Below are 16,759 nucleotides of genomic sequence, written 5' to 3' on the forward strand. Positions count from 1 at the left end.
ATAAAAGGACATGCCAGGGATCAATATTAAAAATATAAGTTATCCATATATATTTAGCACAATTAAGAACAAGATTTTACCATCCAAACATTTTTAAGGTTTATTGCACAAAGCAAAATTATTTTAAATGCTAAACCAATTTAACCAGATTTAAAAATCTGAAGTTATGTGTGTGAATCTGTCGAAAGCAATAATTTAGCTAAGTAGACATGTCTATAGTTAGTATATATGGAAACAGGCAAAAACGGCGGGCAGTACAGGGTCCTCTACGGGGGTGCAGGTCTTGGCGGGGTGGATGTTAGCAGTGTAACACGCCGGCGGCGGCAGTAGAAGCGCAGTGTGTGTGTGTTTCCTTTTATTTGTATTTGACGGAGAAACAGCAGCGCGGAGTCGCGATGGAGGAGTCTAAGAACAAGGAGAAGAAGCAGCAGGAGAAGCCGGAGGAGAAGGAGAAGCAGCCGGCGGGGAAAGAGAAGGAGAAGAAGGAGGACCAGGAGCTGGTGAGCGGAGCGGAGCGGGCGCTGCTTTACCCTGAGTCACTGCCGCGGTCCGAGCCTTCAGACCCGGCCAATAATACCTTTATTTTAACCCGGTCCTGAGCAGATTATTAGCTTATTAAAACGATTACACGGGTTAACCCGTCTAGTACTTTATAATTTATAGTGGTGAAAACGTAAAAATTACGTAAAACCCCAAATTTAAAGCTGAACTTAGGTTAGCTACATAGCTAGCTAGCTTCTTTACGGAACGATCTGATCCATTCCACCTTAAATCAGTAGCTAAGCTAATGTAGAGTACACAGAGCTGGTTGGTAGGAAGACCGCCCACTTCTGAGTTAAAATAATAACCTGCAGTAAAACTTCGAGCCGCTAGAGGGAGCCAGCGAGTGAGCGCTTAATGAATGGAGTTATAGGAGCTAAAAACACAAATTAAAAATATTATGTGATATTTATTTACGAAATTCCTCTAATTTCAGAAAGTTAAATACAGAATTGTGCTAAAACAGAAAAGACATTTTTACTGTGTTTCAATATTCTACTGGAAGCAGGTTTTATAAATATTAAAATTTAATAAAGATTGACTGGTTGGTGAGCTGATGCTGGAATTCAATCAGTCTGTTAATCTATCTTAAGTAAAAAAAAAAGAAAAACTTTGTGTAAAACTTAGTATAATTTTTTTTAAATGAAAAAGTAAAGTAGATCAAAAGAAACTAACATCAAAACTAATTATTAAACAATAGAGAAATAAAATAAATAACAATTATAATACTACTACTGTTAAAAAGAAATGGCTTTAAAAAGTAAAAAAAATAATAATAACATTGTATCTACAGTAATTCATTTAATAGGAAATTAAGATAAGTTAATATAAAAAAACTAAAATGGGTGTAAGAAACAAAATAATTTTATATATTGAAGGAAAGAAGGGAAGCAAAAAAAACGTTTTAAGTATAGCAAAAATATATATGAAACAATTTAAAATTTAAATAATAGAAAATAACAAAACTAAAAACAAAAAAATAGCTCAAATGAAATATATAAAAAAACATTTTAAAAAATTAAAATTGATTAGTTTATAGGAAATTAAAATAATTTTAAATAAATAGATGTAAGAAAAAAGGAAACTCACTTAAAACTTAAACCATTAAGCAATATAAAATAATACAATTAAAATAGTAATATTATTATTTTGGATTCACTCAGGAGCGCTATCTTGTGTCTGGCAGACATCCTTAAGGGGGATTCTCCTCTGTTGAAGTTCTGTGGCAAAACTCCTGCACTATTTAAGGTGGAACGGAATAATCAGGCTAAGCTAGTTAAAACTGATTCGTGCACAGAAAAAACATCAGATAACTGTGGTTCACCCTTCCTTACAGAATTAGAGTTTCATAATCTGCAGTTTTATCTGCGTTAACTCCAAATCAGGGTTATTTTCTGCGTTTTAACCCGATATTTCTTTTCGTTTCATTCACTATAACTAGCTAATGCTAACCAGCTAAATGCTGACTCACTCCAATCTGTAGAATTTTACGTTTTTATGCGTTTTAATCTGTTTGTGCCTCAAACTATTACAATAACAACGTTATTTATTCCCATAATATTTAGTTTTTGTGTTTAATAATGATACAATATGGAGAAATGTGAGCTATCTCGGCTCAGCTGACAGAACGTAAGCTAACTGGCTACATTAGCTCTGTTAGTTAACTAGCTTTATAGCTAATGTTTTCTCTATAGGATCTACAGCTCTGGAAAAAAAATAAGAGACCACTTCATTTTCTGAATCAATTTCTCAGATATAACTATTTATAGGTATATGTTTAAGTAAAATGACCATTGTTGTTTTATTCTATAAATTACAGAATTTCTCCCAAATTCCAAATAAAAATATATTAATTTAGAGCATTTGTTTGCAAAAAATGAGAAATGGCTGAAATAACAAAAACGTCTCAATAATGCAAATAAAACAAGTTCATATTTAAAGTTTTATGAGTTCAGAAATCAATATTTGGTGGAGTAATCCTGGTTTTCACAGTTTTCATGCATCTTGGAAGGTTCTACTCCACCAGTCTTGCACACTGCTTTTGGAAAACTTTATGCCACTCCTGGTGCAAAAAATTCAAGCAGTTCAACTTGGTTTGATGGCATGTGATCATCCATCTTCCTCTTGATTATATTCAAGAAACTCATAATTTTTAAGTGGTCTCTTATTTTTTTCCAGAGCTATATACACAGTACCACAAATCAAGATTGGACGCACCTTCAGTGTTTTTTCATAAAAAAAATGTTCTGCGTTGTAGATTAATACTAGTATCTCATTCAAGCTATAAAGAAAAACATATTGATTATTTTAATAAACAAAAAAGTGTTAAACAAATCAGGATACATTTTATATATTTTAGATTCTTCAAAGTAGCACCTCTTGCTTAGATGACAGCTTTGCACATCTTGGCTGGATTTTCTCACTTAGCTTTATGAGGTAGAGTTACCTGGAATTTTAGGCTCTCAGTTAACAGCTGTGCTGATTTTGTCAAGAGTTAATTACTTGCATCTCTTGCCCCAGATGTGTTGTGAAGAGGTAGAGTTGGTATACAGTGAATAGTCCTATTTGAGTAATGTTCTAATCCATATTATGGCAAGAACTTCTCAGCTAAGTAAAGAAAAAAAAAAACATACTTTAATAAATGAAGGTCAGTCAATCTGAAACATTTCAAGAACTCTGAATGTAACTTTAAGTGCAGAGGATCAGAAAGACCATCAAAAACATGACGACGATGAAACTGGCTCTCATCAGGACGACGCCAGGAACAGAAGAGCAAGAGTTTTCTTCTGTTGTACAGGATAAGTTATCAGGCTCAGAAACCACAAGTTAACAGATCCCCAAATAAGAGCACATAAATTCTTGTCAGCGTATTTTGGTTTGTTTTACACTTAAGTTTGTGGAGGACTTCAGTAGTCATTTATAATGTTTATCGTCATTCAGCTTTTTTGAGAGTTTTTCAACTTTGTTTGACTAAACTGCTTTGCTGCAGTGCTAATTATTTAATTATTTGTGCCTTATTGTGTGTCGTAGTCTGAAGAAGACAAGCAGTTGCAAGAGGAGCTGGAATTGATGGTCGAGAGACTTGGTGTAAGTACACAATTCAGCTGGCATTTTTGTGGATTTCATTAAATTGGTTACATTGCAATTAATTGTTGAGTTATTTAATATAGTATATATAGAGTCAAGATAACATAGTAGTTTTCCTCCCTCTCAGGAGAAGGATACCTCTCTTTACCATCCTGCACTGGAGGAGTTGCGTCGGCAGATTCGTTCATCCACAACCTCCATGACTTCAGTACCCAAACCTCTGAAGTTTCTGCGACCACATTATGGCAAGCTTAAGGAAATCTATGAAGGGATGGCTCCTGGAGAAAACAAGGTGTGTGAGAGTGAGCAAGAATTTGAAAACCAATAGAAATCAAAGCGTTTTAGAAGGGCTATGTTCACACAGCAGGAAAATGTGTGTGATCTTTTGCGTCATATGTGAAACAGGTTTGTCATTTGTGTGACTGTAAACAGCACAAAGCACATTAAATCACACATTGAATTTTTTTTAATGGCAATTGAAATCTGATAAATATTCGATTCGCTGCAATGCGATTCTGTCTGAACATCCGGATCAGAATTCATTCAAATATTTACGTCAAACAGAAGGGGAAAAGACGGTGAGGAGAATGGAAAGTGAGCGTGAGTAAACATGAAAATGGACAGCAGCAGTGAGTGAGGGCTTCAGTGGTGGAACAGTGAGATAACAGAGCTCATAAATATTTGGATTGAAGTGTTTCTTCCAGTAACATTAGAGGGCTCGTTTTGCAGCCACATGGTGTTCCTAATAAATTGGCTGAATAAAAACTTATAAGTGCAAACACAAACATATACACATAAACGTATAAGTGTGTCCTTTTCAGCAAACTGGAGTGATTTCTTGTTGATTTGCTCAAATCCAGTCTGAAATCATTAATAGCTGAATGATACCGACACTTGGTGTGAAGCATTGCTCTGTCATGCATGTGTTCCATTTACAAAGCGAGAACTATTCTGACAGATATCAGATATGGGTTGCATTAAAAAGATTGTGTGAACAGCCTAACATAAATATCTTTATTTGTTCAGAATATGGAATACTAATATATGTAGCACTGTAGCAAAGTACCTACAAGTTGGCAACATCATCTTATACTTACATTTTTTCTCAACTCTCAGCATTTCTGTGCTGATGTGGTGTCTGTCCTTGCCATGACCATGAGTGGTGAGAGAGAGTGTTTGAAATATCGCCTGTTGGGCTCGCAAGAGGAGTTGGCGTCCTGGGGGCACGAATATGTCAGGTAAGCAGTTCTATTCTCATTGATTTGCTGTAACAAACTGTTGCTATGGAAAGGATAGGATACTAGGGATGCTCAGTGATATCGGAATGATATCAGTATTAGCCAATATTATTGCTTGTACAGGTCAGTGGTTTTCATACTGAAAATATTAAGAACTGAAACATATAAAGTTTCCACCTGTAACCACCTAACATTAAGTTTGTTAGTGTTTATTGCTTCACAGTGCAACAGAACCTTCTTGTATTTCAGTGAAAAACTGTAAAATATGAAAATCACTGCCACATAACCTCCCAGCCCTAATTGATACCTATACTTTGTAATATTGCCATTTTGGAGATTTTGTTTGGCTGTCACAAAATAAATCAGGAATTAGAATGGTTGTGCAGCAAAAGTGAGTTGGGTTATCATAGTAAATATGGCTGATAACTGCAGACTGGATATAGATTTAATTTGGAAAGCACTGTGCAAGTGTGACAGAGATATTCTGCCAATAATTGTATTGGATAAATTAAACTACTGGCCATAAACACTGGATTAACATAAGTCACAGACTACCATTTATAATTAAGAATGCAGATCACTACACAAAAAAAGTCTGATGATAAACTATTGCAGTATTTTAATACCATGATAGCAATGCAAACAACTATGGCTGTCTGGGGAAATACAATAGAGTAGGATAGAAGATGAAGTCACAGTTTATCACAGGCCCAGGTGTCACAATAATATCACTAATGTTGTTAAATATTGTCTGATAAGTCTTGTGTAAAAGAAAATGACATGTTGGTATTAATATTGATCTGAAGCGAGTGTACTAATGCATGTTTTATATAATTTTCTGTCTATAGGCACCTTGCAGGAGAAGTGGCTAAAGAGTGGCAGGAGATTGAGGAGGGCGATAAGGTGCAACAGGAGACTCTGCTAAAGCTGGTTAAAGAGATTGTGCCCTATAACATGGCCCACAATGCTGAGCACGAAGCCTGCGACCTGCTCATGGAGATCGAGCATCTCGACATGTTGGAGATGTACATCGATGAAAACGCGTATGCTAAAGTCTGCCTCTACCTCACAAGGCAAGTTTTGGACTTGTAGCCATGATCTACAAGTTCTTACCTTGGTGTGATGATGGGACTTTCCATTACTTAAACTGGATGGATAAATCATGTTATTGGGTGAAATAAGCTTGTTTGGAAAAATACAATTAAGTAAACTCTAAATATACTGTGATTGTCTCAACAAAACAAAAAAATAATAAACCAACAATTGCTTCATTAATTCTTAATCTGTATCAGCAAGTACAAAAAAATGGTATCTATGAAAATCTTACTTTAATGCACTGGGCCAAAAGAGTTTGTCAAAATGTCTTTCCATAATTAAATGCACAAACATGCCAAAGCTGAGAATACTCAACGATAACAACCTTTGGTTAAAACTTGGCTGTTTCTTGAAACTTTTATAACTCCCAATGATCACATGTTATTATATAATTCACATGATAGAGGTTCACTCTTTAGTTTAATCTGGTTTCCTTTTCTGTGTTTTCTAACCCAGCTGTGTGAGTTACGTTCCTGAGCCGGAGAACTCTGCTCTGCTGAAGTGTGCGCTGAAAATCTTCCGCAAGTTCAATCGTTATCCAGAAGCCCTCAGACTGGCGCTCATGCTCAACGATGTGGAGCTTGTAGAGAACATCTTTACCTCCTGCAAAGACATGTAAGATGCCAGTGTCTCACACACTCACAACTGGGCCATAAAACACCACTGGGGACATGTATGGGCAATTAAACATATATTGAACATATAGATGATGTTTGCTCACAGGTAGAAAACAAACATGTTTTATAATTGTGGTGATGTTGGGGCATTAAGGCACATTAGACTATTAAGACACATTAAGACTGTTTTCATCTAGAGTGAATTTAATGTATATCAAATTACACAGCTTGGACACTGTAAAGTTAGGATTCTTGCCCAAGCTCTCATATTGGTGGTGTGTGGTTTACTTGCCCAAATTGTGACTCAGATTTGGTAATGCAAGGCTTGGATGGAGTTGATCAGCTTTGGAAACCCATTACTTAAATTTCTTTACACACTACTGTTCCTGATCTAATCTGAAGGTACATGAAGTTTGGAGGTGTGTAGTGATTCTGTAGTGACTCTGCAGAAAGTTGATGAACTCTGTGCACTATGCTCCTCAACATCCGCTGACCACGCTCTATTATTTTACACTGACAGAGCACAGAGGCGCTGTCGTTCCCAGTCTCTTCCACTGTGTTATATGTGTTATAGCAACCTCACCTGGAGCAACAACACTTCCACTCTGGTCAGGAAGGCACATCAGCGGCTCTACTTCCTCAGGAGGCTGAGACGAGCTGGACTCGGGAGCGTAGTCCTCACCTCCTTCTACAGATGTGTGGTGGAGAGCGTTGTGTGCTCCAGCATCAATGTGTGGCATGGAAGCTGCTCTGCTGCAGACAGGAAAGCACTGCAGAGGGTGGTGAAGGCTGCACAGAGGATTGTTGGAGTTTGCTTCCCCAGCACCACAGACATTTACACCTCCAGATGCAGGAAAAGGGCCACCTGCATCAGGAAGGATCCCACCCACCCAGCACACGCACTTTTTTTCCCACTCCCCTCAGGCCAGAGGCTTCGGAGCATTAAGTGCAAAACAACAAGACTCAGAAACAGCTTCATTCCGGAAGCTGTAAGACTCTTAAACTCCACTTAACAAACACACTGCACTGACACCAAGGACAAATTACTGTTTACTGTTTACCAACATGGTCACTTTACTTGCACTGAGACACTTTATCTCCACTGCTCTAATTCACATTATCATGCTGCTATAGCACACTTGCACTCTGGACTTCATGTTGCTGAACCTTCTACTCTCTATTTATTTTATTTTTTTTCTTTGGGATATTTATCTATCTATTTTGTATATTCTATGTCTTTTATTGTATTCTTTTTTTTATCTATATATCTATTAATAACAGCTTTGGGTGTAAAACTGGATCGTGAGATCACAATTTTGTACCACATGTGATGCGAATGACAAAATCTCCTTGAATCCTTGAATAATAATATCACTGACAGTTGGCTGTGGATTGTTTAGTAGTTAGGACATTTTTTCTCTAGTTGTTTCTAAGTTAAAACTGTGGGTAGAAAAATCATGATTCCGCTGAGTTTACAAGGTTAAAGATAGGTAGCTAGGCAATAGATTTTGAAACAGACACACATGCTCTGGATTCCATGTCTGGTGTATTGATACAGATGTTTCTGCTAAAACTATAACTCTCTTAATCTCTGTTTGTCTGTAGTGTGGTTCAGAAGGAGATGGCATTTATGCTGGGCAGACATGGCATGTTTCTGGAGCTGAATGAAGACGTGGAGGATTATGAAGACCTGACCGAGATCATGTCCAACGTACAGCTCAACAGCAACTTCCTTGCCCTCGCTCGTGAGGTGAGAGTGCTTTCACAGGACTGTGTGAAGTAGGGGTGTGCCATATCGTATTGTACGCTACAATATCGCACATGAATATGACCCAATAAATAAATCTTCTTTTTGTTATAATAGTGATATTATTAGTGTAGAGTATTTAGTATTTAATTTTCCAGGGTATGTACAGTATTTACTTTTAATTGAATGATTGTATGCAGATTATATGAAGGCACTAAATATTTGCTTTATGGTCAGTTTTTGTTGTAACATTTACTTTTATTTTTGTCATTTTCTATTTTGTCACACTATTACTAAAATGTTCACACATGTTAATGATGAATGTTCAAACTCTGTTATTTATACAGAATAAAACTTCAGTATTTGTAGCAGTAGTATATACTTGAAATTTTTAAAAAAATGTTTTGTTTTTTTTGTCACATTGCCGAGAATATTCTTACTGTATAAATACCCTGACATATTGTGACACTATTTTAGGACCATGTCATACACCCTAATGTGAAGACTAAATTAAGACTAAATTGAGGTTTAGAAAACATCTTTAACATTTACCGTCTTTTGCTTCTTTCCTCCACAGTTGGATATCATGGAGCCCAAAGTGCCAGATGACATTTATAAAACCCACCTGGAGAACAACAGTAAGGCCTTTTCTTTGTGTAATTTGTGCTGGTTTCTTATACTAAACATTTTACATTATACTTTCCTGCTGTGTTGTGAGCAATGATCAGTGTCCTTGCTCTTTTCCTTGCCTATGTATTATTAATTCTATGAAGTTTGTAGTTTAATTCCTTACTTTTTCTGTCAGGATTTGGTGGCAGCGGCTCTCAAGTGGATTCTGCTCGAATGAACCTGGCATCTTCCTTTGTAAACGGGTTTGTTAACGCAGCATTTGGACAGGACAAACTTCTGACTGAGGACGGCAACAAGTGGCTGTATAAGAACAAGGACCACGGTACTTTTGCTATAGCATTTAAGTTTTGAAATTGGTTGCCTTACATTTTAGTTTTTAACTTTATTTATGTAATATGAAAGGTGTCTGAGAAATATCTGAATTTTTTTTTTGTTTTATTTTTAAAATTAATTAATTTATACAGATTTGAAACTAATAAAAATATTAAAAAATGAGCTTAAATCTGTGGGTCTGTAAAGTAGCACCACCCCATGTGGCCTTGTCCGAATGACAATAAAAAATGTTATCTGCCGATATTGACAGTTGTGTATTTAAAATAACGCTTGTTCTTTTGCAGGAATGTTGAGTGCTGCTGCCTCTCTGGGTATGATCCTGTTGTGGGATGTGGATGGCGGCCTCACTCAGATTGACAAATATCTCTACTCTTCTGAAGACTACATCAAGGTATACATTCATACACCTCATTCACTATCAAACAGCTAACAATCACATTTGTGTTGTCTTTGCTGTTCCAACACAAATTTCTCACTCCTTTTCTTAATTTCTCTCTCTCTCCCTCTCTTTCTAGTCTGGGGCCCTGTTAGCATGTGGTATAGTGAACTCTGGAGTTCGTAACGAATGTGACCCAGCTTTGGCTCTTCTCTCTGATTACGTCCTGCACAACAGCAACGTCATGAGGATAGGAGCCATCTTTGGGTAACTTATTTTCTTGGGGTAATTATTTTTCTTGTTATTATTGAGTTGGATGTAATTTAATATGTGGCCTTTTGTTTTTTTTAGGCTTGGTCTGGCTTATGCAGGCTCTAACAGAGAGGACGTCCTCTCGCTTTTGCTGCCGGTCATGGGAGATTCCAAGTCCAGCATGGAGGTGGGTGTGCTTATGTGTGTCATTTATTCACTCACTTTTACCAAGATTTCGTATGATGCATACCATTTTACTTGTAGAAGACAGGGTGTGCTGTTTTTGTTTTTCCCTTTATATATATATATATATATATGTAATATTTTATTTATTTATTTATTTATTTGGCTCAAGTTAATTGTCTTGGAAATTGGCCCATGTCATAGACGTACAAGTTATCCTCTGGTTCAAAGATTGTGATTTTGTATGTGGAATTAAGTTTAGACAAGTTTCAAAACTGCACCCTTCTCTACTGTCTATACAGTCAAATCTGGAACAGTAATGTGCAAAAACACATTGTGCTTGTAGTGTCTTTATGTATATATTTTCTATATTCAGACGATTACAAGTTTGCTCTGCCCATTTATGCTGCAGTTATAATAGTGTTTTATTCTAAACTGCTGTTTAAACAAGCCTCTGCAAAACTTCTGCCTAAAATAACAGAGCTCATTACGTATATCAATCTTAAACAACGTGGACAATCTGAGTGAATGTATTATATTTTGCTGTTGCTGCTGGATGCCTGAATTCCTTTGGGGATCAGTAAAGCATGAGATGGAGAAAGATTGGAAAATTTATTTTTACATTCATGACAAGTGAAGATATGGGGACTGGGTGTTGTTTTTTAACATCTGTGGAATGCAGACAGTGTTTAACTTTTTGTACTTGTTTTTATGTGTGTTCAGGTTGCCGGTGTGACTGCACTGGCCTGCGGGATGATCGCTGTGGGCTCCTGTAATGGGGATGTCACTTCCACCATTCTGCAGACCATTATGGAAAAGAATGAGCAGGAGCTGAAAGACACGTACGCCCGCTGGCTCCCCCTCGGCCTGGGACTCAACCACCTCGGTAAGGGCAGTGCAGTTTAGGTGGGGCCAAGTGGACTGTACAGCAAAGGTTAAGATGTAAATATTAAATATTAAATATTTGTAAAAACTCTATATTGCCCAGCCCGGGTTAGAAGACATACTTGCCCAGTCTTTACATTTAGCTTCCTCTGCAAGGCAGTAGTTATCTTGTGAGGTGTATGTTGGGGTTGTTATGTTCGAAAACTGCTATGTGGCCCAGTACCTGAAAGTAGGGGATCATGCTCTGCTTAAGCTGTTGATTCATCTGTGTGTTTGTATTATTTTTTATGTTCTGTACAGGCAAAGGAGAGGCAATTGAGACTACTTTGGCAGCTCTGCAGGTTGTTCCAGAACCTTTCCGTAGCTTCTCAAACACACTTGTGGACATCTGTGCCTATGCAGGTGAGTATTTTACACACACATAGGAAGTTCTCTGTTCTTGTAACTCATATGGCTCAGAATATCATGACAAAAATGAACCAAATTCTCTTATTTACAGTTACTGTATGCTTCTTTCTCTTTCTTTCTCTCAGGGTCTGGTAATGTTTTGAAGGTGCAGCAGTTGTTGCACACCTGCAGTGAGCACTACGACAACACAAAGGACAAAGATGAGGACAAAGACAAGAAAGACAAAAAGGACAAGGACAAGAAAGAAAGTGCAGCAGACATGGGCTCCCACCAGGTCTGTGTGAATGAATGATTGTCAACTTATGAATGCATCATCAATTATCTGATAATTTGAAAATACATTGTATTGACAAAAGTATCCGGCACTCACCTGCATTGTGTTTGGTGCTGTGAGGTTTGAATGGAGCTGCTTGATCATGGAAACTCCTCATTCCATGAGTCTCTCTACTCTCTACTGTTCTTGATCTAATGTGAAGCTACATGAAGTTTGGAGGTGTGTAGTGATTCTGTTGTGACTCTGCAGAAAGTTGGTGAACTATGTGCACTATGCTCCTTAGCATCTGCTGACCCCGCTCTGTTATTTTACACTGACAGAGCACAGAGTCGCTGTTGTTCCCAGTCTCTTCCACTGTGTTATAATAATATCACTGACAGTTGGCTGTGATATATTTAGTAGTGAGTAGTGAAATTTCACAGCTGGACTTGTTGCACAGGAGCTGCATCCTATCACGGTACCACACTGGAGTTCACTGAGCTCCTGAGAGAGACCCATTTTTTCACTAATGTTTTTAGAAGCAATGTAGTGTCTTTCAGTGCATGATTTTAATTATGCTTTCTTCTGCAGGGTGTGGCTGTGCTGGGAATTGCACTCATCGCTATGGGAGAGGAGATTGGATCGGAGATGGCACTGCGCACATTTGGCCACCTGGTTAGTCATTGCTTGTTCCACCAGCTTAGGAACATCTCAGACTTAGCTTAATATACTGAGGTCTACTGAGCTAAAAGGAGACCTTTTACTGAATAATTTGATTTCATTATTTCTGTAGATTATTATTTAGATTTTCTTTTTACAATAGCAGAGATTGTGTACATAATTATTCTCTATCTCTCTCTAGTTGCGCTATGGGGAGCCCACTCTGCGCAGAGCGGTACCGTTAGCGTTGGCTCTGATCTCAGTTTCCAACCCCCGACTCAACATTCTGGACACACTTAGTAAGTTCTCCCACGACGCCGACCCTGAAGTGTCCCACAACTCCATCTTCGCCATGGGCATGGTGGGCAGCGGTAAGAAACTGTTAAATAAATTATACAAACTAGAGGCTTAGTAGTTAGCATGTTTGCATCCAAGCGCTGGGGTCCTGGGTTCAAGTCCCTACCTGGGTGGAGTTTCTGAGAACTCCGGTTTCCTCTCACCATCCAAAAATATGGAGATTGGGTAAATTGGATGCTCTAAATTGCCCAAAAGAAAAATATATTCTCGTTGAAATTGTGGTGCGTATGTGTGTGGGTGTTTGTATGACTGTATGCCCAGATATGTATTGGCACTCGCATTCTTTTCGTATGTGTCGATGAGTGAAACTAATTGTGTGTAGAATGGAATTGTAAAGCGTCCCTAGGTGCATTACATTATTGCTTTAATAACATGCTTATAGTAGTGTGCCAGTGTGACCAGGCTTTTGTCCAGTCCCAGTGACCACACCCACTGTACAGCTTTCTCACAGTAATTATCCTATCTCTCCTGTTTTTTTGTCCCCAGGAACCAATAATGCACGACTTGCAGCTATGCTGCGACAACTGGCCCAGTACCACGCCAAGGACCCCAACAACCTGTTCATGGTCCGACTTGCACAGGTGAGTACTTGGATCTCTTAGACCCTAAATGTCCTCAAGTCAAGGCCTTATTCACCAACCTTTGCTAGAGTGAAAGTCAAAGTGACAAAGTGTATTCATAATTATGGGGGAATGCTGCAAGAAAAAGCTCCTGGGACCACACTGCTCTCAATTTTAAAGAAAAAAATTTAAAAGAAAAACTGCTGCCTCATGCAATTTTCACCAAGAGTCTGACCATTACAAGTGTTTTCTAATCCAGTTCTTCAGTTTGATAGATTTCTGCATTTTAAAAATATCATGAACATTTTAGGTGTTTTTTTTTTTAAAGAACAGATTTATAAAAATTCTAATAAATATTAGCAGACTATTTAGTAAAATAAGGCTGATTTATAACTTTTTGTTAACACTTTTTTAACGTTTTTTTTTTTTTTTTTTAATCCCAAAGATGTTTAAAACTTTGCACTTCATTTTATGTGCTTTTCTTCTTGTCCAGGGTCTGACTCATCTGGGGAAAGGGACGTTGACCCTGTGTCCCTACCACAGCGACCGGCAGCTCATGAGTCAGGTAGCAGTCGCCGGACTCCTCACAGTCCTTGTGTCCTTCCTTGATGTCAAAAACAGTAAGACTATACTTCTTATCACTTTCTTCTTCTCTCTTGCTCACACCTTTTGTAAGTAAAGGTGACTGCATGTGATTTGCCGTTTACTCTGTTTTCTTTCCCACTCTTTCTGCAGTAATCCTGGGAAAATCACACTACGTACTGTACGGACTTGTAGCAGCAATGCAACCTCGTATGCTCGTCACATTTGACGAAGAACTGCGGCCACTGCCAGTCTCTGTCCGGGTGGGACAGGTGGGTACTGATGATGCAGGGCTTATCATAGACTGGTGCTGGGATGGCAGGATCCTGCAACAATACAACATGACATTTTATAACGTACTTTTTTTTAAAATAGCTTCTTTACCATCTTTTATTTTGGCACTAATGCCACTAACAAGCAGTGGGAGCCAGCCCATCATGTAAAGTTAAGAAATCCAAGATGGATTGTATGTTTTTGAACCACAATTTTTGACCATTGTGATGTACACAAAGTCTGTTTAAAATTGGTGAACTCTACATGGTTTGTGAGAATTTTGATTTATTCTTTTACTTGTTAGTTATTGGCTGCAGCCAATTCAGATAAGATTGTACACCTCTCCACTATGAGCAGGAGGTCGCAGGTTCAAACCCCCGCTCATGCAGCTTTGCCATCAAGCTGCCGGCACTCAGAGGGATCACAATTGGCACGGCTCGCTCTGGGTGGGTAGATGGCGCGCTCTCTCCGCATCACTACTAGGGTGATGTCTGCAGCACAGAGCATCTGTGAGCTGATGTATCGTAACCGAGCCGCTGCGCTTTCCTCAAAGTTCACTGGCTGCTCGTTAATGCTGCATCAGCAGCAGCTCGAAAAGAATTTGCATGTATCAGAGGAAGCATGTGTTAGTCTTCACCTTTCCTGGTGTGTTGGGGCATTACTAGTGATGGGGGGAGTGTGGGAGATTTTCTGTAATTGAAGTAGGATGTGATTTTGAGGCTAAAAAGTCATCATACACTACACGACTTTCACTCCAACTAACCCAGAGTTTGCAGACTAGAGTCAATTAGCACAGACTCATCACTACTGAAAATCAGGGTTACATTCTAAGTCTTGCAACTTAACACGCCAGCTTAAGACAAGCTTTTTTTTATATCTCATCAAATTTAAAACTGTTTCACTATACCACTTATTTTTTGTCTCTCTGCAGGCTGTTGACGTGGTGGGACAGGCAGGCAAGCCTAAAGCAATCACAGGCTTTCAGACACACACCACACCAGTGCTGCTGGCTCACGGAGAGAGAGCGGAGCTGGCCACAGAAGAATATCTCCCAGTCACCCCCATACTGGAGGGCTTCGTCATCCTGCGCAAGAATCCCAACTACGATGCTTAGATACACAAACGCACACATACCCTGTAATTGAGTGTTTTCCAGTCCGGGTCATTATGTACCCCCCATTCTCTGCACTTCACAACTGTGTCTTTTCCAGCTGTCAGCACACCCTACTCCCTAGACCTTAACGAAGTTGGGTGTGAGACACTACGGAGAAAGCTGATCATTTTTTGTGCCTGGGAATGGGAAACACTCGCTTCGTTCAAGACACACACACACACATACATTATCTTATCTGGGACCTCCATGTGTGATATTATTTAGTCCTCCCCTTCTTTTGTCCAATCACTGGCGTTGGCCAAACAATTGGAACTTGACAAATTGTGTCTATTCACGACTCTCATTACAAGAGGAAGAATTCTCTCTTCTCTTCTGCCAGCTTTTCCTCTCCTTTTTATAAGTAGAGCATGAAGAAAAAGTGTTCAGATCCTGATAATTATTTCTTATCATTTTGTTGGTTTTGTTATTTTACTGTTAAAGGTTGAGATAAAAAAGAAAATAAATAGATAAAAAAACATGAAACATGGTCTGAGTTATTCAATTATCCCCCAAGAGCCCAGATTCATTTCTGAATATTTATACCAATTTCAAAATTGGATCAGGAATTTGGTGAGCAGCTTATTTATGTTGGTTCCTTGTTGTTGGCATATGACTAAATATTCCAAGGCTAAATTCCTAATGCGTAAATGACAACAATGTTTTAACTATTTTTGTATTAACCATTTTGTTTTAGGAATCCAGTCAGAACTAGGTATATGGAATGGAAAATATTAATTTAATTGTTTGAATGGTTAAATGTTTGGAACAGAGCTGTAGAAGCAATGATAAAAGAGCTAGTCCAGCACTCACACATTCTGTAAATAAGGGCAGGTGAACAAACACACATTCACACACTGTACTGATGCTCTCAGGATGTTCAGTATACAGTAAGTCACTTTGGAGACTTCATGGGTAAAAAGTAAGGAGAAGCCCTGAAGGATTCCTACACAGCTTTTAAAGGGTCTGTGACATACATCACCATGGATTCTTTTGGATCATACATACTGGTCAATAGGATGTGGTCAGTCTGACAGGTTGACTTTCTTGGAGTCTCATTTATAAAACTTTGGATTCTGGAGTGGAAGTGTGCATACACACTATATGGAAGAACATATGGGAGAAATATAACATTATTTTTAAATGTACAGGTATTGATATAAGATATGTTGAAAGATGTTTGCTTTTTACATACAGACTTGAAGTGAGAAAGAATTGTTTAAATAAAATTTAAGACACATTGGCTATAAATATAGATACAATAATGTAAAAATAAAGAATAACCATAAGAATAATGTTAGTCCTCCGCAATCCCCTGATTTAAACCTGATCAACTGAGATGGTGATTTGGGATGAGCTGGAGCTTTACAGCGTAACAGAGTGTGCAGACCTGTCCTCAAAGATAAATGTGCTACTTAGAAGATTCTAAAATATAAAACATATTCTGGTTTGTTTAGAAATATATATTTTCTTTTTGTTTACAGAATAATTCTGCATGTACCCCTGTATAGCTTTAATATAGTCTTCTATATT

At 38.1% G+C, this 16,759-nt stretch overlaps 1 protein-coding gene across 1 annotated transcript; it reads left to right on the plus strand.

The window, feature by feature from the left end:
* The first annotated feature begins 284 nt into the window (after positions 1 to 284).
* psmd2 (proteasome 26S subunit ubiquitin receptor, non-ATPase 2) lies at positions 285 to 15,695 on the plus strand. Its single transcript, XM_007247674.4, has 21 exons — positions 285 to 500; positions 3,571 to 3,627; positions 3,755 to 3,919; positions 4,744 to 4,865; positions 5,714 to 5,938; positions 6,417 to 6,575; positions 8,183 to 8,327; positions 8,902 to 8,962; positions 9,130 to 9,276; positions 9,572 to 9,678; positions 9,803 to 9,930; positions 10,015 to 10,102; positions 10,822 to 10,984; positions 11,284 to 11,385; positions 11,517 to 11,665; positions 12,236 to 12,319; positions 12,507 to 12,675; positions 13,148 to 13,242; positions 13,715 to 13,841; positions 13,957 to 14,075; positions 15,008 to 15,695. Exons 1-21 carry the CDS (start codon positions 396 to 398, stop codon positions 15,188 to 15,190), a joined length of 2,700 nt encoding a protein of 899 aa, XP_007247736.3. The 5' UTR covers positions 285 to 395; the 3' UTR covers positions 15,191 to 15,695.
* Positions 15,696 to 16,759: the final 1,064 nt, after the last annotated feature.

Source organism: Astyanax mexicanus, chromosome 18, assembly GCF_023375975.1.
Source record: "Astyanax mexicanus isolate ESR-SI-001 chromosome 18, AstMex3_surface, whole genome shotgun sequence".
Lineage (NCBI taxonomy): Eukaryota > Metazoa > Chordata > Actinopteri > Characiformes > Acestrorhamphidae > Astyanax > Astyanax mexicanus.